At 53.5% G+C, this 26,300-nt stretch overlaps 2 protein-coding genes across 7 annotated transcripts in view; both read left to right on the top strand.

Moving 5' to 3' along the window:
- The window catches only part of Rab11fip5 (RAB11 family interacting protein 5), a 40,234-nt gene extending 22,907 nt beyond the window's left edge, over window positions 1-17,327 (top strand). Inside the window, exons 2-6 of one of the 3 annotated variants that reach the window (XM_028860186.1) lie at window positions 3,365-3,801; window positions 3,909-4,596; window positions 9,779-11,752; window positions 14,664-14,853; window positions 15,101-17,327. In XM_028860186.1, the coding sequence (XP_028716019.1) occupies window positions 3,365-3,801; window positions 3,909-4,596; window positions 9,779-11,752; window positions 14,664-14,853; window positions 15,101-15,304 (3,493 nt within the window). In that variant the 3' untranslated portion in view covers window positions 15,305-17,327. The remainder of the gene's footprint in view (window positions 1-3,364; window positions 3,802-3,908; window positions 4,597-9,778; window positions 11,753-14,663; window positions 14,854-15,100) is intronic. The other 2 variants (XM_028860187.2, XM_028860188.2) reach the window with 2 other exon arrangements.
- A 1,425-nt stretch (window positions 17,328-18,752) lies between these two features.
- Window positions 18,753-26,300, top strand: part of Sfxn5 (sideroflexin 5) — a 124,009-nt gene continuing 116,461 nt past the window's right edge. For 2 of the 4 annotated variants that reach the window (XM_028860190.1, XM_028860189.1), the window contains exon 1: window positions 19,079-19,804. In XM_028860190.1, the coding sequence (XP_028716023.1) occupies window positions 19,094-19,804 (711 nt within the window). In that variant the 5' untranslated portion in view covers window positions 19,079-19,093. Of the gene's footprint in view, window positions 18,924-19,078; window positions 19,805-26,300 lie in introns of those variants that run through there. The other 2 variants (XM_028860192.2, XM_028860191.2) reach the window with 2 other exon arrangements.

The raw sequence follows: 26,300 nt of genomic DNA, 5'->3' as shown, positions 1-26,300 counted from the left end.
AAATAAGCAACCTGCAGAGGTTTGTGTGTGAATGTGTGTGTGTGTGTGTGTGTGTGTGTGTGTATGTAGATCAGAGGTCAATTTACAGTGTCTTTCTCTACTGCTCCCCACCTTTCTTTGAGACAGTGTCTCTCTTTGAACCTGGAGCTCACAGACTACCCACAGCTGCTGACCCGAGAGCCTAGGGACCCTCCTCTCCCTCAGCACTGGGGTTACAGACACATGACACCACACCCAGCTTTTTATGTGGGTGCTGTAGACCCAAACTCAGGTCCTCATGCTTGTGTGGCAGACACCTTACTAACTGATCATGTCTTCAGCTCCAGCAGGGGATGCTCTGAGAGGAAGTTAGTGTCCTGTTTCTGAGAACCTCTACTTTACAGGGGGTGTCACCTGCTGTTTGAACAAGTTACACAGGTCGCTCCACAGCTGTATTAGATCCTGAAGGACTTGGGCGATTGATTAGTGAAGTACACGCTGTACATTTCTGTGAGGATTCTGTTCCCAGAGCCTGGGAACACTGTCCCTAATGTGAGTGGCACTAGCCATCATGCTGTTACCCAGAGCTAGATACCTCTTTCTGGTGGGCAGCCTCCTCCACGTGCTCCTTCCTGCAGCTGAGAGGACTCAGAATCGAGGGAGGCATGGACCACAAACCGAAGCCTCTGACCCTATGAACTAAAGCAACCCTCTCCTCTTGAAGCTAAATATTGGGCAAAATGGCATCACAGCGACTGCCATGGAACCCGCTAATCCCAGGTCTGTGTGCCTGTGTGTTTGTGCAGTGCCTGTGGGGACCACAAGAGGGCATCCCTGGGAGCTGGAGGAACAGGCATTTGTGAGCCACTTAAGATAAGGATTCTCCCCGGGCGGTGGTGGCGCACGCCTTTAATCCAGCATCGGAGGAGAGCAGGCGATTCTGTGAGTTCGAGGCAGCTGGCTACAAGTGAGTTCAGAAAGGGCAAAGACACAGAGAAACCCTGTCTCGAAAAACCAAAAAAGATAAGGATTCTCTGTAAATACAGTGTATGTTCTTCAGCAGCCGAACTATGCCTCAGCCCCATTGAGTTGCTTTTATAAGGAGCAGTTTTAGTTTTAGATTTAGAGACGTGAATAAAAGTTTGAATTTTGTCCATCCCCCACCCCACTCCCAAACCACAAGTTCTTTTGTTACTAACATCTGGCCAGTGTAGTGCATTTGTTAAGGTTGAGGCACTAATATCAAAGCAGTAGAGGTTTTTTATTGCTTAGTTTTTTTTAAAGATTTATTTTTATTTATTTATTTATTTATTTATTTATTTATTTATTTATTTATTATGTATACAGCATGTATGACTGCAGGCCAGAAGAGGGCACCAGATCTCATTACAGATGGTTGTGAGCCACCATGTGGTTGCTGGGAATTGAACTCAGGACCTCTGGAGGAGCAATCAGTGCTCTTAACCTCTGAGCCATCTCTCCAGCCCCATATTGCTTAGTTTTTGAGACAGGGCCTCACTATGTAGTCCCTAGAAGTCTTTGTGTAGCCTGGACTGCCCTTGAACTTGTGGCATTCTGTCTGCTCATTCTGTATATTACACATTTTTTGGGTTCTGACAAACAGAATGGCACCATTTACAATGATGGTGTCATCTGGATAGTCTCACACCTATAAAAATTCCCCTTTCATTCATAACAGTTCTCTGCCTGTTCATTCCTGTTTCGCTCCCTCAGTCCCCTGCCAACCACTGGCCTTTTTCTTTGTTTTATTTTGATTTTCTGAGATCTCATTGTGTAGCCTAGACTGACCTCAAGCTTTCAGTGATCCTCCTGCCTCAGCATCCCAAGTGGTGGGATTACAGATGTGCACTGCCTGCCATGCTCTGCCCTGGTCTTTTTGTTGTGTTTTCTTGAATGTCATACAGTAGACTCTATGAAGCCTCACCAGGTTGACTTCTTTCTCTTACGAGTTCACAAATCTTCCTGTGTCTTCACGGCTCTGTAGCTCAGTTTTGTTTCTCATCGCCTGACATTCCATGTCGGCAGCAGTGTGTTTATGCATTTACCTACTGACAGGCATCTGGGTAACTTCCAAGTTTGGGCTGTTGTAAGTAGAGGTGCTATCCACTTCTGTAGGAGTTTTTGGTTGACACAAATTTGCACCCCAACAGGTAAAAGCAAGAAGTCCAATTGCTCCTTGCCCAGCAACAGTGCATTCAGTTTTCAGAGAGGTCCAGTTAAGTGTGCGTGGTGGCGCACAGCTGTTATTGCAGCCCTTGGATGGCAGAGTTCACAGTAGACTTCAGTTAGATAATGAGTTCAAGGCCAAACTGGGGTTTCTAAAACAAAAACAAATAAAGCTTAAGGTCACCCTTCTTCATACCATTATGGAACTACCTGTATAACTGAGAAACTCCCAAACTGGTCTATGGTGGAGAAAACCACATCCTGAGTCAGGAAAGCTCAGGTGCCACTGAGCAGGGCAGCAGGGACCAGGCCTTAGCACCCCTCCACCCACCCAGTGCTTTCCTGGAGGCTCACAGACCCCACAGTACCCCACAGCCATTATGGCCAAAGTAGGGATTGTCTCTGTGACTCCCTGCGGAGAATGTAGCTGAGGAATGTGTGTTTGGGAATGATGAGAGCCTGGCTCTGTGTGTCCCTTTCTTTGCCTGTCTGCTGTTCTGAGTCCAGGCCTCACTCCCAGTCTGTAGAACAACAGGGTGATGACACCCCTTGGGAGTACCTGGCAGGGTGAGAGTCGGGAGGAGAGTGGCTGAAGACACTCCTCTCCCCCGGCTCTCCTGCCTCAGGTCTCAGTCACGCCTGTCTGCTCCTCTTCACAGAACTATTCTTGGCAGGATTTGGGGTGAGTCAGTGCATGGGTGAGGAGTATGCATACATACACCAGTGTCCTGGGCCTCTGTGTCTTCTTTTCTTGGTGGCTCAGAGTAAACCTTCTATTGGGACTGGCCACAGGAGATAATGTGACTCATGGACAAGGCTGTCTATGCCAGGGGCCTGGAGACAGGGCAGTTTTCAACAGGCCCAGCCTCACCCCTTTGGGCTTCAGGGTTACAGGTAAGAAGTGATGAGGTACTGTGGGGTCTGTGAGCCTCCAGGAAAGCACTGGGTGGAGGGGTGCTAAGGCCTGGTCCCTGCTGCCCTGCTCAGTGGCACCTGAGCTTTCCTGACTCAGGATGTGGTTTTTCTCCATCATTGACAAGTTTGGGAGTTTTTCAGTTATCCTGGTAGTTCCGAACCCCAAGCTTGTGTGCCGGGTAAGGAGCTGGGATGGGGGTGGGGGTGGTGTATAGCTAGTCTCAGAAGTACGGAGGGGTCCGAGGTGCCTGTGACCAGAGCTCTGCCCTGCTTCTTCTCTTAGATGGTACAAGCTGCACTCCAAGCCAGGCAAGAAGGAGAAGGAGCGCGGTGAGATCCAGGTGACCATCCAGTTCACACGAAACAATCTGAGTGCCAGCATGTTCGACCTGTCCATGAAGGACAAGCCACGGTCCCCCTTCAGCAAGCTCAAGGACAAGGTGAAGGGCAAGAAGAAGTATGATCTAGAATCGGCCTCAGCTATTCTCCCAAGCAGCGCCCTGGAGGATCCTGAGCTGGGCAGCCTGGGCAAGATGGGCAAAGCCAAAGGTTTCTTCCTCCGCAACAAGCTCCGCAAGTCCTCGCTCACACAGTCCAACACCTCGCTGGGCTCTGACAGCACCCTGTCCTCTACTAGCGGCAGCCTGGCCTACCAGGGCCCTGGAGCTGAGCTCCTCACCCGCTCACCAAGCCACAGCAGCTGGCTGTCCACCGAAGGGGGTGAGCAAGGGGAGGGGTGGGCTCTTCCCAGCGGGTGAAGAAGGCCACGGGCAGAGGAACAGGGCTCTTCTTTCCAGGTGCTGACAGGGTGCATGTTTCTTTTCCAGGCAGGGACTCTACCCAGTCCCCCAAGCTGCTCACCCACAAGAGGACATACAGTGATGAGGCCAGCCAGCTACGGGCAGTTCCTCCCCGGGCTCTTCTGGAGCTCCAAGGCCATCTTGATGGCGCCTCCCGCTCTTCCCTCTGTGTCAATGGGAGCCACGTGTACAATGAGGAGCCCCAGCCTTCCTTACGGCACCGCAGCTCCATCTCAGGCCCCTTTCCACCCTCGACCTCCCTACACAGTGTCCCACCTCGGCCCTCTGAGGAGGGGCCTCGGTCCTCCGATGACTCTTGGGGCAGAGGCAGCCGTGGCCCCAGCAGCTCGGAGGCAGTGCCTGGACAGGAAGAACTGAGTGCTCAGGCCAAAGCGCTGGCCCTGGGGGCCGGTTGCTCTGGAGAGGAAGAGGGGGCCCGGCCTCCAGAGGGAAAACCAGTCCAGGTTGCGACGCCCATGGTGGCATCCTCGGAGGCTGTGACCGAGAAGGAGCGGAAGCCCCGGATGGGGCTCTTCCATCACCACCACCATCACCAGGGGCTGAGCCGGAATGAGCTGGGGCGCCGTGGCTCAGTTGGAGAGAAAGGGAGTCCCTCTCTGGGAGCCTCCCCGCACCACCCACCCACTGGGGAGGAAAAGGCCAAAAGTAGCTGGTTTGGCCTGAGAGAATCCAAGGAACCAACTCAGAAGCCCAGGTACATATTGAATAAGGCTACGTTGGCCCTGTGTGGAGGAGGTTGGGTGTTTGCTCCGGGGCCTGAGGCTGGGAGGAGCGGGGAGCAGGCTTCCTGAGCTCTGGCTTTGCTTGGTTAAATGGGGTATCCTGTCTTCCTGAGCCGAGGCTCATCTCGTGCCCACCAACACAGGTGAGTGGTAAGGACACAGTGCCCGGAGGGTCCCGTGGGTCCAGGTGGGCCCAGGCCCTGATGCTTGAGTTGGTAGTGCAAAGGGAGAGGAAGAGCATTCGTGTGCTTCCTGGTTTCCTGACCTCCATCTCTTGCTTCCCTTACCTCAAGGTGAGGAAGCCTTGAGACTGGCGACTGTGCCTGGCTCTGGGGTCTTGTCCCCTTGAGGGACGGGAGTTCAATAGTTACTGCTGCGTCCCTCCTCCTCACCCCTAGTCGCTTCCTAGCCTGGAAAGAGACCATAGCAACTCCCTTGAAATATGTCCACCCGCCAGGGCCTAGTGTTTCTTGACGCCTGTCGGGCGTGCTGGTGACTGCTGTTGGGAATGTGCCTAACCCTCTCTGTCCGCTGGTCCTGGTCAGAGCCTCTGGCCCCCACCCTGTGTTATTCCGAGATAGGGCGACTGCTGTATTGTTTGGCAGGGCCCTAAGGAGGGTCTCCGCGGGCAGGTCAGAAGTCTGTCTGTGCCCAGCCTTGGTGGCAGTCCCACCTGGTGTCTTGGGGCCAGTTGTTTCTCCCCTCAGCAGTCTGCCTCTCTCTCCCATTCAGTGGGCACAGAGGAGGCCAGGCCCAGGTGTGACGATGCTACATCTGTTTCCCAGCAGAGGGGAAGGGCTGGACCTTACAGCTCTAGATTCGCTTCTCGTCTCCTTCTGTCTTCCATTTTCCTGCTTCTCTGACTCCTGACAGCTTCTCAGACTCCAGAAAATGCAGGTCATTGATGGACAGAAGGAAGAGGGGGTTTCTGTCCTGGCCTTGTTCCTCAGCACCTGCCTGCCTGCCTGCCTTGGGTCATCTATCTGTAGGTGGGAGCTTCACAGCAGGCCCTGGGCCAAGCATCCAGGTAGGGCAAGAGGAGCCAGTCACCTTCGGGGACTGTGAGCCCTGGCACTCTAACCCTGGGTGCCTGTAGCAGGAGGGAAAGCTGGCCCAGGAGGAGCAAATGTCAGTTAGAATGCTGGATTAGAGATCTAGGGAGAAAGCTGAGACACAAGACAGCTCAGGGCATCCCCTGCAGGTTAGAAGCAGAACAGCTGTAACTAGTTACAGCTGGAGGATCTCTACCTGCAACCTGGAGAACCAGCCCAGAGGCCTTGGGGCATAGGACCCCTGTACCCAGCGGCTACTGTCACAAATCCTGAAAGTTTGAGTAAGGGCAGCGGCGCCCTCTAGTGACTCTGTGTGGCACTTGTGCTCCGTGGAGAGGCATGAGGCTGTGTTACAGAATCCAGTAGCTGCAAGATGATCCTCCTGGTCCTCCTGACACACTGCGCCTCTGTTGACGTGTGGCTGTTACCCATGATCTCTACTGATGTGAGGCTGAGAGGAGTCGGAATGGACAGTGCTCATCTGGGCTACAGGACCTGCTGAGCATTGGTCCGTGCCATGTCTGTGCCCTGTGCTTGAGTTAAGATAGGCCACACATGTTAGGTCCTCCTGTGCCAGGGTGCCTTGTTTTTTGTTCCTGTCTCTCACAGCAACCTTTGAACACACAGGAAGGGATCAAATACTAATGCAAACATATATTTAACTTAGGGGGAAATCTGGTGCAACAGAGAGAGAGCCAGGGGTGTTAGCAAATGGCATTTAGCACTGGTGTCTGCCCGGTCCCTCCAAGGTATGGCAGACAGATGGTGGTGATTGTAGAAAGAGTGGGTCATCTGGGGTGCCCTCTGGCTGGTGTCAGCATATTTCCTGTCCTATCTGGGTGTCTCTTTTCCCAGAACTGTTACTCTGTTAGCAGTGATCTGGTTTGAAGGGTGTTAGGAGCTCTACTTAAGCTTAGAAGGCCCCTCGGTGTCTCCTCGTTTGTCCTGATGGTTTAGGATAAGCACACCTCCTGGACATGTTTCCTGGGAGTTGGGGCACATCTTAGGAGGTGTCAGGAGCTTCCAAAGCTCAGGAGGGATGTTGGCCGGGGGCACATTAACTACAGGTAGTGTCTCAAAGGCTGGCTTTAGCCTTTGAGGACTGATGGTCAGGCTTCATAGAGCCACTTGCCACGCCTGTGACAAGTGTATGGAACACAGAGCACGTCTCATCCCAGGAAGCCCCAGCTAGTGGAGAAATCTGCTTTCTCCAGAGATGACCCCAGGGTGTGGTTTTAAAGAAGGTGGCACATGCCTGCAATCCCAGCACTCAGGAGGCCCTGGCAGGAGGATTGCTGTGAGTCTGGGGCCAACCTGGGCTCCATAGAGAGACACTATCTCAAAAAAACTTGAAAGGAGGGTGGGTGGAGAGAAGCATTGCAGTGAATCGGTGATTGACATCAAGTGGCAGGTCAACCAGTTGTCCTAAGGTTCCCACAGGCCCTGAAGCTTGTTTCCGTGGGTTGAAGGGACAGGGCTGCTTGGCGTCTCACTTCTCTTCCCAATAGTTGGCCCTGAGGGAGACAAATCAGCATGTGTTGTGCCCTCCTTGGGAGGGGGAGGCTGTGCCAGGCTGGCTGGATAGGCTCCCGGGTGCAGGGATGTTCTCAGGACACAACCTGCACAGAGGACCACAAAGGAATGCTCTTCTGCTGCCCTGCGCCGTGTGCAGTGGTAGGCAGGAGCCATGACCTTCAGAACATGTGCTTGGCTGCTGTAGGGATGGCTCAGCTGTTAAAGGCTAAGCTTATAACCAAAAGAATGTGTGTCTGGTGTGGAGCAGGGAGAGAGAAGATGGAGAGGCTCTGAGGGCGAGAACAGGCAGGGTGTTAGCAAACCCTGCTGGCTCTGGGAAACCTGCTGGGCCTGCTGCCTAGAACCCTGGCCTCAAGAGAGAGCCCTTTGCTGATTCCATACCAACCGCTTTGTGTGCATCTCTGGGGAACCACGGTGGGGAGGAGGCTACTGACAGAGCCTGGGGCTCCTGGTGCCCTTCTCCCTGAAGTGTGACTGGCAGCAGACTGCTGTGAGCCCGAGGGTGAGTGTGTGCACGTGTGTGTGTGGGGGTTTGTCAGGCAGGGCTGATCCTGCTGCTGTGCCATGTTGATGGGGTCACTAGGGCTACCATCACGAGAGGCCTAGAGAGAGGCTGTGTTGTTCAGAGTCCAGAGCACCCCAGCCCTGTTCCTGGGATGCAGCTTGAGTGCTATGGATGCTCCAAGCATGGTTGTGATCCAGATGGTGGTTGGTATGTTGCCTCTCATTCCCCTAACTTCCAGGAGTAGACCTGTGCCTCTGCCCTGGAACCTGCCAGGAATGAAGGGAGAGGAGACATTTGTGGGAGTTGGGACCCCAGGCACAGAGTTCTCCCCTTTCAGTGTCTTCCGCCTGTCTGGAGAAGCAGAACAGTGCTGGGAGCTGGAGGTGGGACATGAGAACTTTGTCTCCCTTCCCTCTCCATCTCTGCCTAGAGGTGGGACCAGACTGAGAATCTACCTACTATTCTAGGGGAGAAATTAAGGTCACAAGAGTCTTTGAAAGCTGGGTATTTGAAAATTACCTTTTGTTGTTGTTTTATTTTGAGACAGGGTGTCACCCTGTAGCTCTGGCTGCCCTGGAGCTTGTTATATAGACCAGCTGGCCTCAACTCAGAAAAATCTCCTGCCTCCTTGTGCCTCTGCTTCCCAAGTGCTGTTTAAAGGTGTGCACCACCACGCCTAGCCTTTATTTATTTTTTCTTTTTAAAGACAGGGACTCAATCTATCACAGATTGCCTTTGAACTTGCTATGTATTAAGGATGACCTTGGTCTTCTGGTCCTCCTCCCCAGTGCTAGGATTACGGGCTTGTGCAACCATACCTGGTTAATGCAGTGCCGGGCATAGGACCCAGAGCTTCATGCATGTAGGGCAAGCATGCTGCCACCTGAATTAGAGCCCCAGCCTCCTTTAAAATGTTTTGGTTTATTAAGACAAGGTGTCATGTAATCCGGGCTGACTCTGTAGGTGAAGATGACAGCATGCTTCTGATCCTCCTGCTTCCACACCCCCAGTGCCAGGGCGTGCACCACCTCGTTCAGCCCTGAAAGCTGAGTTCCTAGGAGAATCTGACTGCGTCCTGCTGCGGAGGCTCACCTCTTCCTCCATGCTTGTGTTTGGAGCCTCCTCTGCCTTGGTGGACCTGGACTCTTTCCTGTTGCTTATCAGGCCCTGTGTACAACCTGCCTAGTCTAGACCTTGAGTTCCTACAAGAGCGTGGCAAGCTCCAGACAGCTCAGCCTCTACCCTCCTGCCACAACCCACCTCTGCTCGTGACTGGCTTGCAGAGCTGCCTCGGGTCACCCCCAGTACTTTCTGGGAAGTTGCTGGCTGAGTGGGAAAGATGGATAGGAGGAGGTTCCCTGGATGCTCTCATTTAGGTAGGAGGGGGGAGTCAGAAGGTCCCAGGAACCTGGAGAACTGAAAGGCTGCCTGTGAGGAGGAACCCTGCTGGATAGCAGGGGTGAGGCTGCCAAGGTTGGGGTCTGACTGCTAGCCAGGCCACTGCCAGTCTGCTCACACTGGAGTGTTTGGTTTGCTTTCCTCTCTTCTTGTGTTCTAGACTCTGTCTGTCCTGGGGAAGCGAAGGCTCTTAGTTCAGTGTGTACCCCTTGATCTCATCTCCAGAGGGGTCAAGTGAGGGTGCTGCCTGCTGGCAGGTGTGCCCGCAGATGCCAGGTGCTCCTTAGCCAGTTCTTCTGCCCCCTCCCCATGAAATGAAAGGGGTGAGCTCTCTCGGGCACCTTGTCATGCCTGATGACAGCGCCATCCTTACCCTTTCCTGCAAGAGCTCGGTGGAACATAGTCTCTTTCAGTTTGCAGTCCCTGGGACCTTGCTTGGTTCTCTCAGTGCTGTCTTTGTCCATGAGCTCTCCCGAGATCCTTCCCTTTGGCACCTCATAAGAGTGGGCGCTTCCTTCATTTGGTCCCTGGGTCATGTGGCTGCATATAGCCCGTGTGATGGTGTGGCACCTGGCCTGGAGGTGGGGGTAGGGATGGTACTTGGCAGGGCTATTTCCAGTCTTAGCATTAACCAGGAGGCTCATGGTTTTGTCTTCTCCACAGCCTGGACGTGTCTCCTCAGGTAGAATCTGACCCAGCTGCTCCTCCTCACCCCTGCTCCCCCCAGGCTCCGGCCCCCCCCACTCCTGCTCCCGCTGCTGCTCCCATGCTAAGCACTAACCTTTTTGCAGCCACCTCCCCTGCCGCTGCCACTGCCGCTGCTGCCACCATTGTCCCCGAAGCCACCCCCTCTGGATTCTTGGGGGTCACCAACCCGTTCTTCACCTCCTTGCAGAGCAACCCCTTCTTCGAGGAGCTCAAAGCCGACATAGCACTAAATTCTCCTTCACCTGCTCCCTCTCTCCCCAGTGCCTCGAGGGCCAGCCTGGCCCCCCTGGCCTCCCCTGGGAAAGCCCTGCCTGAGTGGGACGACACCTTCAACATCTTTGCTGCTGGCAGGCTGCAGCCAGAGGCCAGGAGTGAGATTCTGGCCCTGGCAGGAGTGGGGCTGGAGGAGGATGGGCTGCAAGACCCAGGCCCTGGGACCATGGCAGTGAGAGCGGCAGAGCCCCAGAGAGAACCTGGGGGAGAAAGAGGTGGAAGCAGCGCCCGGCCGGAGCCCAGGGTGCCTGTGGACTCGGGACCGGACCAGCCAAGCTCGTGTGTGTCTGACCCAGGACCCCTTGGGTCTTCAGGGACTGGCCCACCCTCCAGAGCAGCCCAGTTGCACCTGAGAACTTCAGCCTCAACCCCAGACCGGGAGCTTCCTGCCTCAGAAGTGGGAGCCGCGCCGAGTCCAGCAGACAGCGGGGCATCTCTTTTCAGTTCCCCAGAAGTACTCAGTGTGTGGGAGAGACTGCCTGGGGACCAGGAGGAGGAGGTTCCCCGAGATGGAAGCCAGCTTTTCCAGGAGCTGAACACAGTGGAGGATTCCTGGCCTTGGGATGTGATCACCATTTCTCCTACAGCAGAGGTCGCTTCATCCATCATGCAGGGGGACTCCGATGAGGTGCCTCCTCCCAAGGCGCAGCCTGAATCACCAGCTGCCGTGCGCCCCATGGAGAGCGAGGGGCACCCCGCATGGCAGCTGGAGCCAGAGCCCGAGCAGGGATTGGATGAGGGGTCATGGCCTGGCCTGCCACCTCCCAAGCCACCACGCCTCTTCACACCTACAAATTCCCAGGTGGAGGAGGAGGAGGAAGAAGAGGAGGACCAAGAGGAGGAAGAGAATGCTACAGGGGGTCTGAAAAGCGGGGGGCCAGGGATAGAAGAAGACACCACCCCAAGTGCATTGGTTGTTGGTCCCCCAGAGTCTAAGGAGGAGGGGGTAAATCCAGAGTTGGAGGAATTGCACAGCCTGGCCTCTGGGACCCTGATGGGTGAGCCAGAACTTGAAGAACTAGTAGGAGATACGGAGCCTCCTGGGTCTGGGGCCTGTCCACCCAGGCCCACCAGCTACCTTGAGGGGCCCATCCCTAGATCCCATAGCTCAGCCAGCTCAACTCTGCTGAGCCAGATGGTCTGGGAGACTTCAGATACAGGGAAGAGCCTCGAAACCCAGAGCCAGGAGCTAGTCAAAGAGGGGTTTGGACCTCAGCAGGCTGATCTGTGGGCCTCAGAGGAGGAGGAGGAGGAGGATGCCTTGAATCCCTTCTTAGGTCAGGAGAGCCAAGATCCCCCCAGCCTCCCATCTATATCACCACCAGGGTCAAGGGGATCCTCTGTCCACTCTGGTCCAGAAGAGTTGCCCACACCCCCAGAACCTGCCTTCCCACCTCCCCCTCTCCCACCGTGGGCCAGCCACCGCCATGGGGTGCCAGGCCCTCCATGCCCTCCCCTGCCTGTAGCCTGGCCCTTGACCTCTTCTTCCTCCCCTCCCGAGGAGTCAGCTTCACCCCTTGGCCCCCTTGAGCTCTCCCCCACTGGGGGCTCCCCTACACCATGTGGGGAAGACCACGCTGCAGCCACCCCAGCCTCCCCGCTTGCGCTTCTGCCCTGGGAGACACGACCAGCTGAGGAGCCCCAGCCGAGTGGCAGGTGAGCATCCACTCAGAACCCTTCCCAGGAGGAAAGGGGCGGGGCATAGTGACACAGGAGTAGAAATGCTGCCCAGTCCAGCTTCATCTTCGCCAAGGGCACATGGTAAGGGTCTGCTCTCTTTGGAGGCAAGTGCTGAAGGCTTCGAAGCCACGAGCTTTGGTAGGACCAGCTCTGAAGCTCTTCATTTTATGTATAGGACCTTGCACCATCTGGGGTGGCCCCACAAGCTGGGGGTTTGGGAAATAGCATCCAACAAGGATAGGGGTTGAGGAATGAGGTTCAGGGGAGTCAACATGCCCTGGCAGGAGATGGGAGGGAAAGCTGCATGTGCTGTACAGAGATGCCATGGTCGGGGGAGTGGGGTTCCGCAGAGGGGCAATTCTTCTTCGGGCCTTGGGTGTATTAACAGGTAGCAGTGGTCCCACAGCAGATTCCTGTCCAGACAGGGTGAAGAAGCAGAGGGCTGGCCTTAGAGGAAGCTGAAGACAGGCTCAGAAGGAAAGGAAAGGGAGCTTTCCTTAAATGCTTTCCACACCCATAACCCTTAGAAAAGGCTGTTCAGCTGCAGCAGCTGCCTCACTGGCTTGCCTTGTCATTGGCTTTCTGGGCTGGGCTCCTATCTATTTAGGGCAGCTGAATGGACAGCAGATGCCTGTGTGGCTGTGGTCTCTATGGCATTAGGCCTTGGGCAGAACAGAGAGGCCAAGACCTCACCAGAGGTGTTGATGAGGTGAGGGTGATGAGAGCAGAGGTCTCAGTGAGTGTGATGAAGCAAGGGCGGCAGAGTTCAGAAGGACAGCAGTTTTCTAGAGGCCTGATGGAAGGAGGCTGGGCCAGGTGAGGTGGGGGTGCTCCTCAGATCTAGCCCTAACCTCTGTGAGGCCCCCAGCCTGCTCAGGCACCTGCTGGCTCATGTTCAGTTGCTCAGGGTTGCTGAGCATCTCTTTTGTGCCAGACCCAACGAATTCCCAGTCCATGTGGGTGAAGAGGGAGATTTCAGTGAGGGAAGCGGTAGGGCCTGCTGGTGACTCCCAAGAAATCAGGTCAGGGAGGGAATTTGACTCCCTAGAGGTGGATGGGGCTAGGCCCCACTGTGGGGAAGGAGAGGGTGGCTCTGGTTTCCTCATTTCCTGATGACAGTGTCTTCATCTGACCCATGTCTTGCAGTATAGCCTCTATTTATACTCACCACTTACAGGGTTCTTTTTCAGAAGTGCTTTCATTTCATGTCTATATGGAGCATGACCTTAAAGTGATGGGTGCCCAGAGTTGTTTCCATTTCTCAGATGAGTGGGTTCAGGCTGAGGGCCCAGCACTGCAGCTACTTCCTGAGGGGGTACCTCCATGCGTCAAGGGGTGACCGTTCAGACAGGTGGCCTTAGAGATACTTTCCTGCCATTTCCAGTGCAGACCCCAAGGTGACAGGACTGCTGTGCCCTGTGTGGGGACTTGATGTGCTTTCTGTCCTGAGGAGCAGAGCTGATTCTTGGGGTTGGCCTGAGCCTAAGTCAAGGCTGAGGCTAAGTGGCTTTGCTTCCCCTTCATTGCCTGAAGGCCTGAGGCCCCTGTAGGGTGAGAGTGGATTTCTGAGGTTCCCCAGGGTCAGGTGAGCTGATTTATGGGCCTGCTGCTTACAACCTACATAACTAGGTGCTAAGGCACCCCAGGAGAGGGTTATCTTAGCTTCAGGGAATCAGTCGGCTTCCTGGAGGAGGTGACCACTCATAGTTTTGAAACAGTAGTAAGAACTAAGATTTTGGAAGGAAGGGAAGTACCCCCAGGTAGAGGGGTGTGTGTGTGTGTGTGTGTGTGTGTGTGTGTGTGTGTGTGTGTGTGTGTGTGTGTTGGGGGAGCTGTTGTTGAGGCAGCTTCACTTAGTGGAGCCTGAATCTCAATGCTTCCCCTCTGCTGTGCTCTTTGTACAGATGTGCACCACCACATCTAGCTAAGAAATAGTTTTTGTTAAGGGTTGAAAGATCATCGTTGTTTATGACTGTCGGGGTGGAGCTGTGGGCCAGGAGGCAGAGCAGAGCCCAGGCTGTCTTAGAGTGATCTTATCTAGAGAGGAGCCATTAAAGGAACTGTCCGAAGTGGAAGGCCATCGATTGTCCTTTAGCAGATAGGGTGCAGCCAGGAGAGGAGAGGGTGGTGGAGGCTGAAGAGGGCACGTTGGAGGGCCTCCCAGGGGCCTGCTGCTGGAAAAGGCAGGCGTGAGGGAAACTTGGGGTAGAGCTAGGTGGACCCCAGGGACGCAGCTGGCCTTGAGGTCACAGCTGGGCTGCAGCTGGGGAGATACGGGATGTCCAGGAGGAGAGAGGAGAAGCCAGGGAGCTGGCAGCTGAGCCTGAGAAGAGGCTGGTAGAGGTCAGGACACTAGCTCCGGTCTTGAAGAAGGAGAGAGGTATGTGGCTGTGAGCTCTGAGAGGTGAAGGAGAGGATCCAGCAAATTCACTTGGCCTGGGCTAGCAGCCCTGAGGTGTTGGCTTGAGTACTTCTCAAGGTGAGAAGTTCGAAACTAAAGGCAGTCGTCAGTCCCCAGGCTCTGGGCAGGGTCGTGAGAGGAGGACGGTCAAGGTCGAGAAGAGTTTGCAGGCCTGTCCCGAGGCTTATGGTAAGCCCCCAGCAGAGAGAGGTGATGTCCGAGGAAGCACCACCAGTTTAACCCTCACATTCTCACAGTCTCGACTGCTGGGAAACTGAGAAAGTAGAGAAGGCGAGGAGCTGGCGAAGACTGGTGCAGGCACAGAGTCGGCAGGCCAGTTGTCCGCGCTGGATTGAAGCTGGTGGGCTGAGGTGCACAGGATGCTGTGCCCTGGGGACACCAGCTCTTCAGCAGGTCAGGTGGCCATGCAGAGCCGGCGACTCCACCCTCCCCTCCCCGCAGCTCACCTCCCTTTTGTCTTTGCAGTCCCCATCCCGTGAAGCCCCTCAGCGCTGCCCCTGTGGAGGCCAGCCCCGACAGGAAACAGCCCCGCACCAGCCTGAGCTCAGCCCTGAGCAGCGGACTGGAGAAGCTCAAAACTGTCACATCTGGCAGCATCCAGTCTGTGGTCCCAGCATCTCAGCTTGGCCCAGCTGTGGACACCAAGAGGCTAAAGGTGAGGCCCAGCAAGGTGTTGGGAGGCACCCGAGAGAGAGAGAGAGAGGGCCGAGTGAGGTGCGAAGGGCAGAGCAGGTAGCTGGCGGTTCCCCATGCCACAGCTCTGAAGTGGGGAGGATATCTCTGGCTTTCGAGATGGGCTGCTGCAGAGTCTGGGATTCTACAGTGCGGAAACAGGTTTGGGTGGGCTAGCTGGTGGGAAGGTCTGGGCCTCTCTTTCTTAGTTCCATCTTGTCTGGCCATAGGAATCTGCTGTGCTGGACCAGTCGGCCAAGTACTATCACCTGACTCATGATGAGCTCATTGGCCTGCTCCTGCAGCGTGAGCGCGAGCTGAGCCAGAGAGACGAGCACGTCCAGGAGCTGGAGAGCTACATCGACCGGCTGCTGGTGAGGATCATGGAGACCTCGCCCACGCTGCTGCAGATCTCCCCTGCCCCCCACAAGTAACCCTTCCCTCCATCCCTGGAGGGTTGCTGAGGGCCGGTGTGATGCCCTCCACTGACTAGTCACCTGAGTAGGGCACAGCCTGCTCTCATGGTCACCCTCTGCTCCCCTCCCTACCCTGCCTCTGCTGGGGTTGCTGGAAGGGGCCCCTTTGAACTCCCACTAGAGCCCTGGGTCTTTCCTACCTGCCCATTTCACACTCGTAGCTTTGGGCCCCCCCAGAGAATTGGAACAAGGATGTCAGCTGTCGAGATGGAGCAGGAGTGATCTGTGGGTTCTGGGGTGGTGAGCTGTGGTATCTAGGGCAACACTGTGCCAGCACAGATTTAAATCACCCCATGGGGTTGGTCGGTTGTTTCTTCTTGGCCGATCGTGCTGGAGGTCCTGGTATTGACTGGGACTGGGATGGGGACCAAGCTGCTTGCTTGTCTGTGCGCTGTGGACAACCAGGGCACCTACACCTCAGCCTTGTGCCTGTACCCTAAGAGTAGGGAGCCTGTGTGTTTTAGTCTTGTCTCTCTTTCTGTCTGGGGCTGTGTGTGGAGCATGTATACAGGTTGTTGTTGTTGGTGGTGGTGGTGATGGTGGTGGTGGTGACGTGTGTTGTGTCTTTGTGTTCTTCATCTGCTCCCTGCCCCTCTTCAGCCCCTCCCACTCCATGTCCCAGTGGTGATGGGTGGTGGGGCTGGGTGCAGGGAGGATGACTCCTTGCTCCTGAGGTTCTCCCTACCTCCCGAACATGAGACCCTCCAGGTTGGGGCTGCTCGTGTTATGGGGATCAGGCCTCCATGTCTGTTGTTACTACTTGTCCAGATGCCAAAACTGTGCTGCTGTGGGGTCAGAACTTTTGGAAACCAATTAAAACGTGCCTTTTGTGGGTGAGGACAAGAGCCTCTGGATGTGACCACTCTGGCTGTGGGGTCCCCTCCCTCTTATTGAGCACATGAAAATGGCTGTTAAGGTCCTGAAAGGGGGATGTGGACCAGGCTTTGTGCTTCCCTAAGAAGTACCTCAGCTAAGGCTCTGGCCAACCTGCTGCCACCTCCTAAGTCTTCTTCCCACCTCCTGCTCCTTCCTTGACCCCCATTCAGAGCATCCTGGGATACAAATCTAGTGCACAGTAAGCCTGGGGCTACCCTGCATCTTATTGTGTCTGGCCTTGAGTCCCAGCTGTGCTGGACCAGAGGGCGCGTCTGGGAAGTGGGAGGCTTCTCTCTGCCTTAGGAGACCTGTACTTAGGAAATGCCTGTGGCTCTCCAGCTGTTCTGTAAGCTGCTGTGCAGCCTCCCTCTTGCTCACAACCCCTTCTGTCTTTCCTGGCCTGGCTGAAGTGCATTTTGAAGCCAAGTATTTACCCTGTGGTCCAGCTTCTTCTTTGCTTGTGAAAAAAGCAGGTCTCGCCATGGCATCTGCAGGGGTCCTTGGTGGCTGTGCATTAGCAAAAAGTATGTGTGAAGGAGGTGAGATGCTGAAAAAAGATGAGTTGGGCCGGGTGGAAAGGCAACACCTGTTTCTTCATGGCAGGGTCATGAGTTCACTCAGAACACCTCAGGAGGTATGCTCTGTGGATGTCAGTCTTCTGCCAGCATAGAGCAGACAGACCCCGCAACGGGCCCCCACAGTACAGTTACCACCTCTAGGTCAACTCGGAAATGAAGAAAGCAGCCACCAGTTTCCAGGTTTTTGCCCACATGGTGGGGGGTCATTGGGCACTGAAGTGAGTCCCTCTGCTAGGCATGCCTCTGAGCTCATTTGGTTCCGGCCCTGTCCCTCGCCCTTCGCCCGTCCCTGCCGTTTGGTCTCCCTGTGTGGCCAGGGCAGGGGTGTCTCAGGAGAGGCTCTGAACTGAAGCCAGGGTTTTGCTTGTGTCTGCTCCATACCACACATTGCAGAGTGCGGCTGGCAGGCAGTGAGCAGGTACAGCTCTGCTCTGCCGTTGGTCTTCCTAGTTGAAACTCCTGTCTATAAAGAGCTTGTTCTTCATGTTTTGAGCACTTTATGAAGAATAAAAAGTTCGTGTACCACAGCTGGCCTGGTGTGTTCCTGTTTTGAAATGAGCGGGTGAAGGGGACTGCCTGTGGGTGGGGTGCCTGGTTCACTGGGCACTGACCACGGGCATAAATTCAGTGAGTGCCGTGGGGGAAGAAAGAGGGCAAAACTTGTGGTTTCTGTTCTGAAGCCACAGAGTTTAGTAAGAGGAGGTAGGATACAAACTAAAAATAAAAACGGTTCTTTGGTTAGCCATCGTCTCTCCCCAGCTTTAGGGTCATTTGTGAGTGCTGTTCCTTGTGGCTCAGCTATTAGTGAGTGGATGGGTACTTGGGCCACCTCCTGCTCATGCAGTGTCCAGAAGGACAGGAGGGAAACCTCAATCTGAATCCCATCCTGAGATGGAGGCTTCCCTAGAATCGAATAGTTTTGTCCTGGGAGACCAGCGTCTCCCCACCCATCTAAGCCCAGGCTGGCTCATCAACCAGGTAAGTAAGCTGGGACTACAGTGGCCATTCCGCACCATTCTGCGGGAGTATGTGTTTATTACCCAGTGTGCTCTGCTGCTCCCAGTGAATCACTGTTGCTGGTCCTTGATAATTAGGCTTGGGAGGGAACTTCCTTGTGTCAAAATGGGGAGGGGGTGTCTCTCAGGATGCTTAAGTCACTCCCTACATCTGAGTTCTAGTATAGGTCCTCCTATACCTGCATTGAAGATTTATCCAACCAAAATCATCCCTCCCCACCCACACCATTAGAAAGATATTTAAGCCCATAGTTGGTCAGCTAGCTGACACCTATAATTCCAGGACTTGGGAGGCAGAGGAAGAAGGGTCACAAGTTTGAGGGTAGCCTGTGCTACGTAGTTCCAGGGCTAGCCTGAGCTACATGGAACTAGACAAAACAGAGTGTCTTGAGGTTACAGAATCCTGAAGCGGATTTTGTGGAAGTAGAGTGATGGAATCGATGAATGCTTAAGCAGAGCCTAGAAAAAGAACTGCATCAAACCATGGTAAAAGTATGAGTAGAATGTTCAAGGGTCATAGTAGCTTGAGCAGGATTTGTTTAAGAGAATGGCAGAGTGACAGAATGGCTGGAGGCAGGGTTATGATAGAAGAAACGGCAGGAAAATCCCGCAGTGCAATCCCGCAGTGCGAATCCTTGCTGAAGGCCTTCTGAATTAACCCCACTCTGCCTGGAGTCCTTGTCTATTTGATCCCTGGTCAGGTCCGCGTTTGTTGGACGTCCCTAGTCCTAAAATTCAGGGCCGCGAGTATACCCGCACCTGCACACATTCCTAAGATTGCCGGTGCCTGCTGCTTTGGCGGCTGGAACCGAAACCAGGTCTGCGTGGGTGCAGCTCTCCGCAGTCTCGGGTTGTCAGGCTCAGAGCTGAGGAAAACTACACTCCCCACAAGGCCCTGCGCGCCCTTCTTGCTGCGGTTGCTCACGGCCAATCGGGAGAGGCAACTGTGGCGGGGGCCGAGGAGGGACATTTTAAAAGGGCTGGAGATTGCGGGCGTCAGTGGCCATGGCGGATACAGCGACCACAACCTCGGCGGCGGCGGCCAGTCCTGCAAACGCTTCCACCGATGCTCCCCCTTTCCAGCTGGGCAAGCCTCGCTTCCAGCAGGTAAGGCCCGGGCTGCGGCCCGCGGGTGGGAGGGAGGTACAGGGGAGGGGGTCGAGCCAAGTCTCCTGCAAAGTCACTTCAGCCCGAGGGTCTCCAACCCGCGGCCACCAGAGCCTACAGCTAGTGCGGGGACCTCGGCTGTAGCCGCTCTTTTCCCATTGGTCAACCGGATGGGCGAGGTCTCCCACCCTGGCTTCTTATTGGTGGGTGGCGCAGTCACTCCTCGGATACCCGCGCCCTGCCACCGCCCCCGTCCGCGTCGCGCGGTGATTGGCCACGCGGGTCGCGGGTCCCGGGTCCGAGTGGCTCTGAAGGGTCACTCTGGCAAGTGCGCCTTAGGCGCAAAGTTCCAGTCCTGTGCTGCATGGGCAGGTGGTGTAGCTGGGACGCTTCTCAACTTCTTCCCGAGTGGGACTGACCTTCCTTGTGAGCTGCGGGACAGTCGCGGGGCAAAACTCCCTGGTCACGCCCCACGGTCACGCTCCGGTTCCTCGACCTCCAGCATGGTGCTACGTGCATCCCAGGATGGGACCGCGTGCACGGGTGCAGCGACCCGATCCTTATCCCCGGGTCGGGGCTTCAGTGATGAGACCAGCCGGCCTCCTAATGCGCTCTGCGAGGATGTGGCTGGGACGCGGGAGAGAGCCGGGTGCGGGGAAACGCTGTGTCATCCTCGGGAGCCGCCGCGCTCCTCCGGAGGGTCCCGAGCGTGCCCTAGTCCCGCACTCGTTGCTTCCTGGCGCCGCGCAGCGCTGGCCCCCATCCACACCCGCTTGGACTCTTCGGGGTGCACCGTGACTGTGGTTAGCCTAACCCCGGGACACACAAACCTAGGAACCCATCAGGGCATCACTAACTCGGCCACGGAACCGGAGATCCAGGTCTGTGAGCCAGGGGCCTGGCGGCACAGTTCCAACGCCGCAGACCCTCCGGCTGCTTCCAGAGCTGAAGTGAGCCTGGCCTTGCCAGGAGTAGGGGTAGCAGATGTGCTAAAGAGAACTTTGAAGGAAGAAATGAAATGCAACAAAGGTGGGGTGCAGTGGTTTTTTTAGAGGGGTGGGTGAGCGTGGAGGTGAGATTGGGTCCAAATTCAGCCCCCCAACTTCACTGAGCTGAGCTTTCTGAGAATATGTCCCTAGAGTTTTTAAATGGGACTTGATTTCTTTTAAAAATAGACTGTCTCAGCATGGAGGAATCTGGAGAGACTTAATGTCTCAGTAGTGTAAAATGCCTCCTATGGCGACGCGGTTAGGGGTGCCTGTGCCTGGCCTTGAGTGACTCTCCATTTGTCTCCACCCCCCATTCTGCTCATCCTTCAGCCAGGCAGGCACCCCCCCGCTGGGAAACACTTGCTGTCTTCGGAACCACCACCCCGTGGTCCTATCAGAACGCCAAACTCCCTCCCGCACCGCACCCTCAGTGAGAATCTCAGCTTACTCTTCGGGAGTATTCCCTGTGGCCTTCAACTCTGAGAAGAAAAGGGGTTGATCTTACCCCGGGGCAGTTAGGCTTTCATAACATGCCCTGAGTAAGGGTTTCTTTCCCTGGTGTCTGGTATCTGGGTGGCACTTGGGACATCTATTTACTCAACAGACATTACTGAGTACCTTTTATTGGCTTTCTGCACTGGGCTATTTGCTCTGATCACTAGTGGAGTGAGTGTGTTTGAGGAAGGTTAGTGCCGGCAGCCGTTCATATCGGTTACCTCTAGAAGTGAAGTATGCGGTAACCTCGGCGGAGGCTCCCATTGCTGGCAGCATAGTGGCCTGATAAGAAAGGGTGCTCAGTGGATCTGATTCACGCATGCTGAGAACTTCTCTTTCCTCCACATCTGCCCCTCCCTCTGCAAACAGCTCAGCCGGCCACCCAAGTGCTGGAGTCATAAACCTAGATTCTACACTTCCTAGCCCCTTCAGTCCAGCCAGAGCTGTGATAGCTTCTCCCCAACAAGTCTTGTAGCTGCCCTCTCCAAGGCTAAGTCAGACTCTGTCATCCATTTCTTGGGCCAAGATGGGAGCCCCTAGCAGGTCCCCCCCTCTCCCCGGCTTCCAGTTCCGCTCTGGCCCTCTTCCAATCCTTCCCTTTTCTCTAAGGCAGACTCCCAGCAATGCGGGTCCGATCAGGTGATTCCCATACAGGCAGCATCCTTAAAAACTCTGCAGTGGTTTTCTCTACTTTTGAGATACAGACTTCGAATCTGAAGGGACCCAAAGTTCTGCAGGGTCCACTCTTGGACACTTGACTCTCCGCTTGCACCCTTCTTTCCACCATACTGGTGTTTTGTTTTGTTTTGTTTTGTTTTGTTTTGTTTTGTTTTTTTCAGCCCTCAGACCTATCGTGTTCCCTCCTGTGCCTGGGTCATCCCCTGGAACATCTCTTGTCCCAGCTCTCAACCCCCCCCCATCCCTGCATTATCCACAAAGCATTGTTTCCTGGAAGGAGCCTCATGCCCCTGGCTTCTTTATTACCATATGTTTCTACTTTTGATCGTATACTCCTTGGGATCAGGGATTGTGCCTACCTTGTTGTGGTGTTCCCCTCTGCTGTGAGGTTATCACATTAGCATAGTGTCTGGTGACTGAAGGATGTCACAGAGCTTTATGAATGAGTGAGGCTCTGCGGTGGTGTTTGTGGAATTGAATGGAATTGACTTACGAGTCTGTGATTGGAACGATTGGCCAAATTTTATCTAAATTGTGTCCTTTAGGAATCTTGTAAAATGGCAACATTGTTCCACTCTTTAAGAGGTAATTCTAAAGGCACAGTAGTTTGTTACATATATCCTGAGTAGGCAGGGTCCTTCAGGGGCTGCCCTCTAAACTCTGTGTAGCTGAGGATGACCTTGGATATCTGATCCTCCTTTCTCTACCTCCTTGCCTGGGCCCAACCATCTTCATCCCGGTCCTGGGTCCTGTTCTCAGTGTTTGGCACACAGTAGGTGTCTAATAACTGCTGATAATAGCCTTCACTGGCCTGGCAGATGTCTGCGGACAGTGGCTCATTAACTGTGGTCCATTCCCAGAGCCCACTCAGGGAGCACCCTCAGATCCCCACTTAGTCTCAGCTTCCCCCCACCCCAGAGTCTCATGAAGTCCATATTGTCCTCAAACTTACCTTGTAGTCAAGGACGACCCTGAACTTCTGATCTGCCTGCCTCCACCTCTGTAGTGCAGGGATTACAGGCATTCAACACCACACCTAGTTTTATGGGGTGCTGGGGGCCAAGCCTACGGCCTTGTGCATGCTAGGCAAGCATTCTATCAACTGAGCTACAGCCCTAGTGCTTTGAGTAGGATCGGAACTGAGGTCTTCCTTTCTCTCTGGAGGCCCTTCCTTCTCTGCTCAAGTTCTCTCTATGAAGGGAGGTAGGGGGAAGGGCAGGACTGAGCAGGATCAGCGTGTAGAGAAAGAAAGGGTGATGGATGGGTTTTGTCTATGGCTGTTTTTCTCCCCATAAGATAGATGATGCTGGTGGCCAAACATCTGCCCTGGCCCCCCTGCACACTGGCTTATGAAAATTTTATGGCCCTTCATGGCAGGTACAATGTCCTCTAGTTTTCAGGTGAGACGCTGCAGTTCACAGACAGATTCAGTGGCTTCCCAGGCTGCCTAGCTCCAGAGTCCAGGCTGACTTATTTACTGTCTTTTTTTTTTTTTTGAATTAATGTTTTACGGCCTTCTAAAGCAAACAAAAAGGGATCCAATGAGGCAGGTCAGCACTTTCATGGCTGCCATTCTGTGGGCAGGACAAAGGTACTTGTATCATGGAGAGAGATCTGCATAGTGTGTCAGTGGTCCTTATTCCGGAGGTTTTCAACCACACAGCCAGAGCCTTTCATCTTCCCACGCCTGGCTGCCCATCATCCAACACCAGCTTTGCCAGTTTAAGGTCGACCTGTTTCACATGTATTCCTCCCCACTCACAGCCAATGAATCGCTTTGAAGTAAACCTGAACATCCTGTCACTTCCTTTACTCACTAGACGGTGGGTATATCTAAAAACGAGGATTTGTGCGTGTTGTGTGAGTGTATGGCATTTGTGTCCCCTGTATGTGGAGACCAGAGGAAAACTTCAGCTGTACTTCCTCAGGTACCATATCCAGCTTTTAAAAAAAATGCTTTATATTTGTAGAAGTTAAAATAAAGAATTCCCAAACAACTCTCACACAAGGTCCTTTAATATCTCACCGAGTCAAGGTCCATTTGTCAAAAAGAGGAAGTCAAAACTGGTGGCTGGAGAGATGGCTCAGCAGTTAAGAGTGCTTGCTGGTTTTGCGGAGGACCCAGGTTCGGGTCCCAGCACCTGTGTTAGGTGGGTGGCTCACATAGCCTGTAACTTCAGCTCCAGGGGGCTCTGATACCCTTTTCTGGCTCCTATGGGTGCCCATACACATGTGTGGCACACAAAAAATTAAAATAAATAAATAGGTGGGTGAGGTGGTGAATGTCTTTAATCCCAACCACTTGAAAGGTAAAGGCAGGTGGATCTCTTTTAGTTTGTGGCCAACCTGGTCTACAGAGTGAGTGCCAGATCATTCAGGATTACAAGTCTCACAAAAATGGATGGAGGTCTGTAGAGAACCAAGGTTTGATTCCCAGCATCCACCTGGTGGCTGACAACTATCTGTAACTCTACTTCCAGCAACTTGGCTCCCTCTTCTGACCTCTGCCAGCACCACACACATACACACACAAAATGTCCAGGGAGAACATTCATACACATAAAAGTAAAGCCAAACCGTGCGGTGATGGCGCATACCTTTAATCCTTTAAGCACTTGGGAGGCAGAGGCAGGCGGATCTCTGTGACTTTCAGATCAGCCTGGTCTACAAAGTGAGTTCCAGGACAGTCAAGGCTGTTACACAGAGAAACCCTGTCTTGAAACCACTCACTGCCAAAAGTAAAAAGTTAAAAACAAAAACAAAAAAAAAAACCCAACAACCAAATAAAATTAAAAACCAAAAATCTATTTAATGTATGAATAATAAAAAAAATTAGATAAAAATCAGCACACTCCAGGCTGAATTGTACTTTGTTAGGTTAACGTCTCTTGGTTTCTAGGGTTCCAGGTTGCTTTTGGGTGGCATGTCTTTTAGTATCATTTGGTGTGAGTTTCTCACACTTTTCTTCAATTTTTGACCTCGACAGTGTTGGGAAGAACTGGTGGGATATTTGATAGCATATCTTCAGTGTGAGTGTACCTAGTGCATTCCTCATGGGTGGATAAAGCCGCAGGCTTTGAGGGAAGCATGCTCCAGAAGTGAATGTCCTCCACATTGCAGCTTGTTACAGGGGTTTGAAAACTGGGGGCTGGAAAGGTGGCTCAGCAGTTAGAGAGCATACAAATAGTCTTCTAGAGGACCTGAGTTCGGATTACTCAGTGGTTACTGGCACCCTCATCAGGGACTGCCTATAGCTGTAGTTCCAGGGGATCTGATGCTATGCCCCCTCTTCTGGCCTCCAGAGCAAAACCACACACACACACTTCAAAATTAAAAAAATTTAAATCTTTAAAAAATTAATTAAAATTGCTGGGCAGTGGTGGCGCACGAGGCAGGTGGATCTCTGTGAGTTCAAGGCCAGCCTGGTCTACAGAGTGAGATCCAGGACAGACATCAAAGCTACACAGAGAAACCCTGTCTCAAAACAAACAAACAAACACCCCAAAATACAAATTAATTAAAATTAGTGTTAATGTGAGTGCAATATTCTATTCCCACACCACATCAGCCTAACCCCCACTCTTTATTTTATTTTATTTTATTTGAGACTGTTTCTGTGTAGTTGTTGTCCTGGAATTCACTCGGTAGACTAGACTGGCTTCAGAGATCCACCTGCCTTTGTCTCCGCCTCCTGAGTGCTGGGATTAAAGGCGTGTGCCACTGCCACCACCACCCAGCTTTTTTTTTTTTTTTTGGACAGGGCTTCATGTAGCCCAGGCTGGCCTTGAACTTGCTATATGCCTGAGAACCTGAGAATGATTTTGACTGAACTCCAGATCCTCCATTTTCACCTCACAGCTGGGGTTACAGGCGTGTGCCGTCATGCCACACTCATTATCCTTTTTTTTAAAAATAACATTTTATTATTTATACGTCTGTGTGTATATGTGCACACACGTGTGCAGTTGTCCCTTGGAGCTGGAGTTACAGACAGCTGTAAGCTGGGTGACATGGATGCTGGGGATATAACTCAGGTCCTTTGGAAGATCAGCAAGTTTCTAACTGCTAAGTGGTTTCTCCAGTCTCTCATTATTTCTATTTTCTTTTCTTTTTTAAAAAACTTATTTTATTTTATAGGTATGCATGTTTGCTTACATGTATGTCTGTGCACCATGTGTGTGCCTGGTGCCCTTGGGTTCAGACGAGGTTGTCAGATCCCCTGGAACTAGAATTCTGGATAGTAATTCCCCTACGTGGGGTATGGAGTGTGAGCCACCATGTGGATACCGGGGATCAAACCTGGGTCCTCTGCAAGAGCAACAGCGTCTTAACCACCGAGCCATCTCTTCAGCCCTCATTATTTCTTAACATCAAATAATGAGTCACGTCACGTTTCCTGATTGTTGCCTGCTTTCTGAAATTGTTGATTTGTTTGAATCACACTCCCTGTCAGTCCCACTGTTGCTAAGACGCCTTCCCTGTGAGAGATGGGAACAATGCCTACCCCTGCTCCTAACGCCCCAAAGACCAACTGAGGTGTGATTCCACCGGAATTCACTCTGGGGAACCAATAAGCGTGTGAGGCTTACTTCCAGAGCATGGGCGGCTATGAAGCTGCCACCCTGGAAGATCTGTACCCGGCATGGATGAGTGCCTCCCCATGGCTGTGTAGGTGGGGCTTCCTCCTCTCATTTCCCCCCATCTATACCCTCTAATCTGAGGCCATGTGCAATTAGGACAGAGCTGCATGTGACTGTTGGGAGGAGCAGTGACTGGTCACACCGGTGAGGGTTCCGAGACTCTCCCTTCTGTTCCTTCTGTGATGTCTACACTCAGCCCTGAGGGTCTTCTTCAGGTAGTCAGAGCTGATCTGATGATGATGATGGTGGCACCTTGGCTGGGAGGATAGTCCTGTACAACACCCACACACCACAGTCCCGTGGGATGGCTTTGGAGATGGGGTCTGCCTGTGTAGCCCAGCTTGGCCTGGGACTCGAGCGCGCGCGCACACACGCACACACACACACACACACACACACACACACACACACACGCCCCTGCAACCTCCTGAAGAGTGATTTGCCTGTATAGTATGTGGTAACTTTCATGTTCCTTCTGCTTACTGGTTCTCTCTTTCCTCTCCTCATATATATTGCAGAAACTGGGGTGTTTCTCTTGTAGAATTCCCTTCATAAAGATGTGGCTGGGTGCATCT

Source organism: Peromyscus leucopus, chromosome 3 (genome assembly GCF_004664715.2).
Source record: "Peromyscus leucopus breed LL Stock chromosome 3, UCI_PerLeu_2.1, whole genome shotgun sequence".
Lineage (NCBI taxonomy): Eukaryota > Metazoa > Chordata > Mammalia > Rodentia > Cricetidae > Peromyscus > Peromyscus leucopus.
This window is presented reverse-complemented; position numbering and strand designations above follow the sequence as displayed.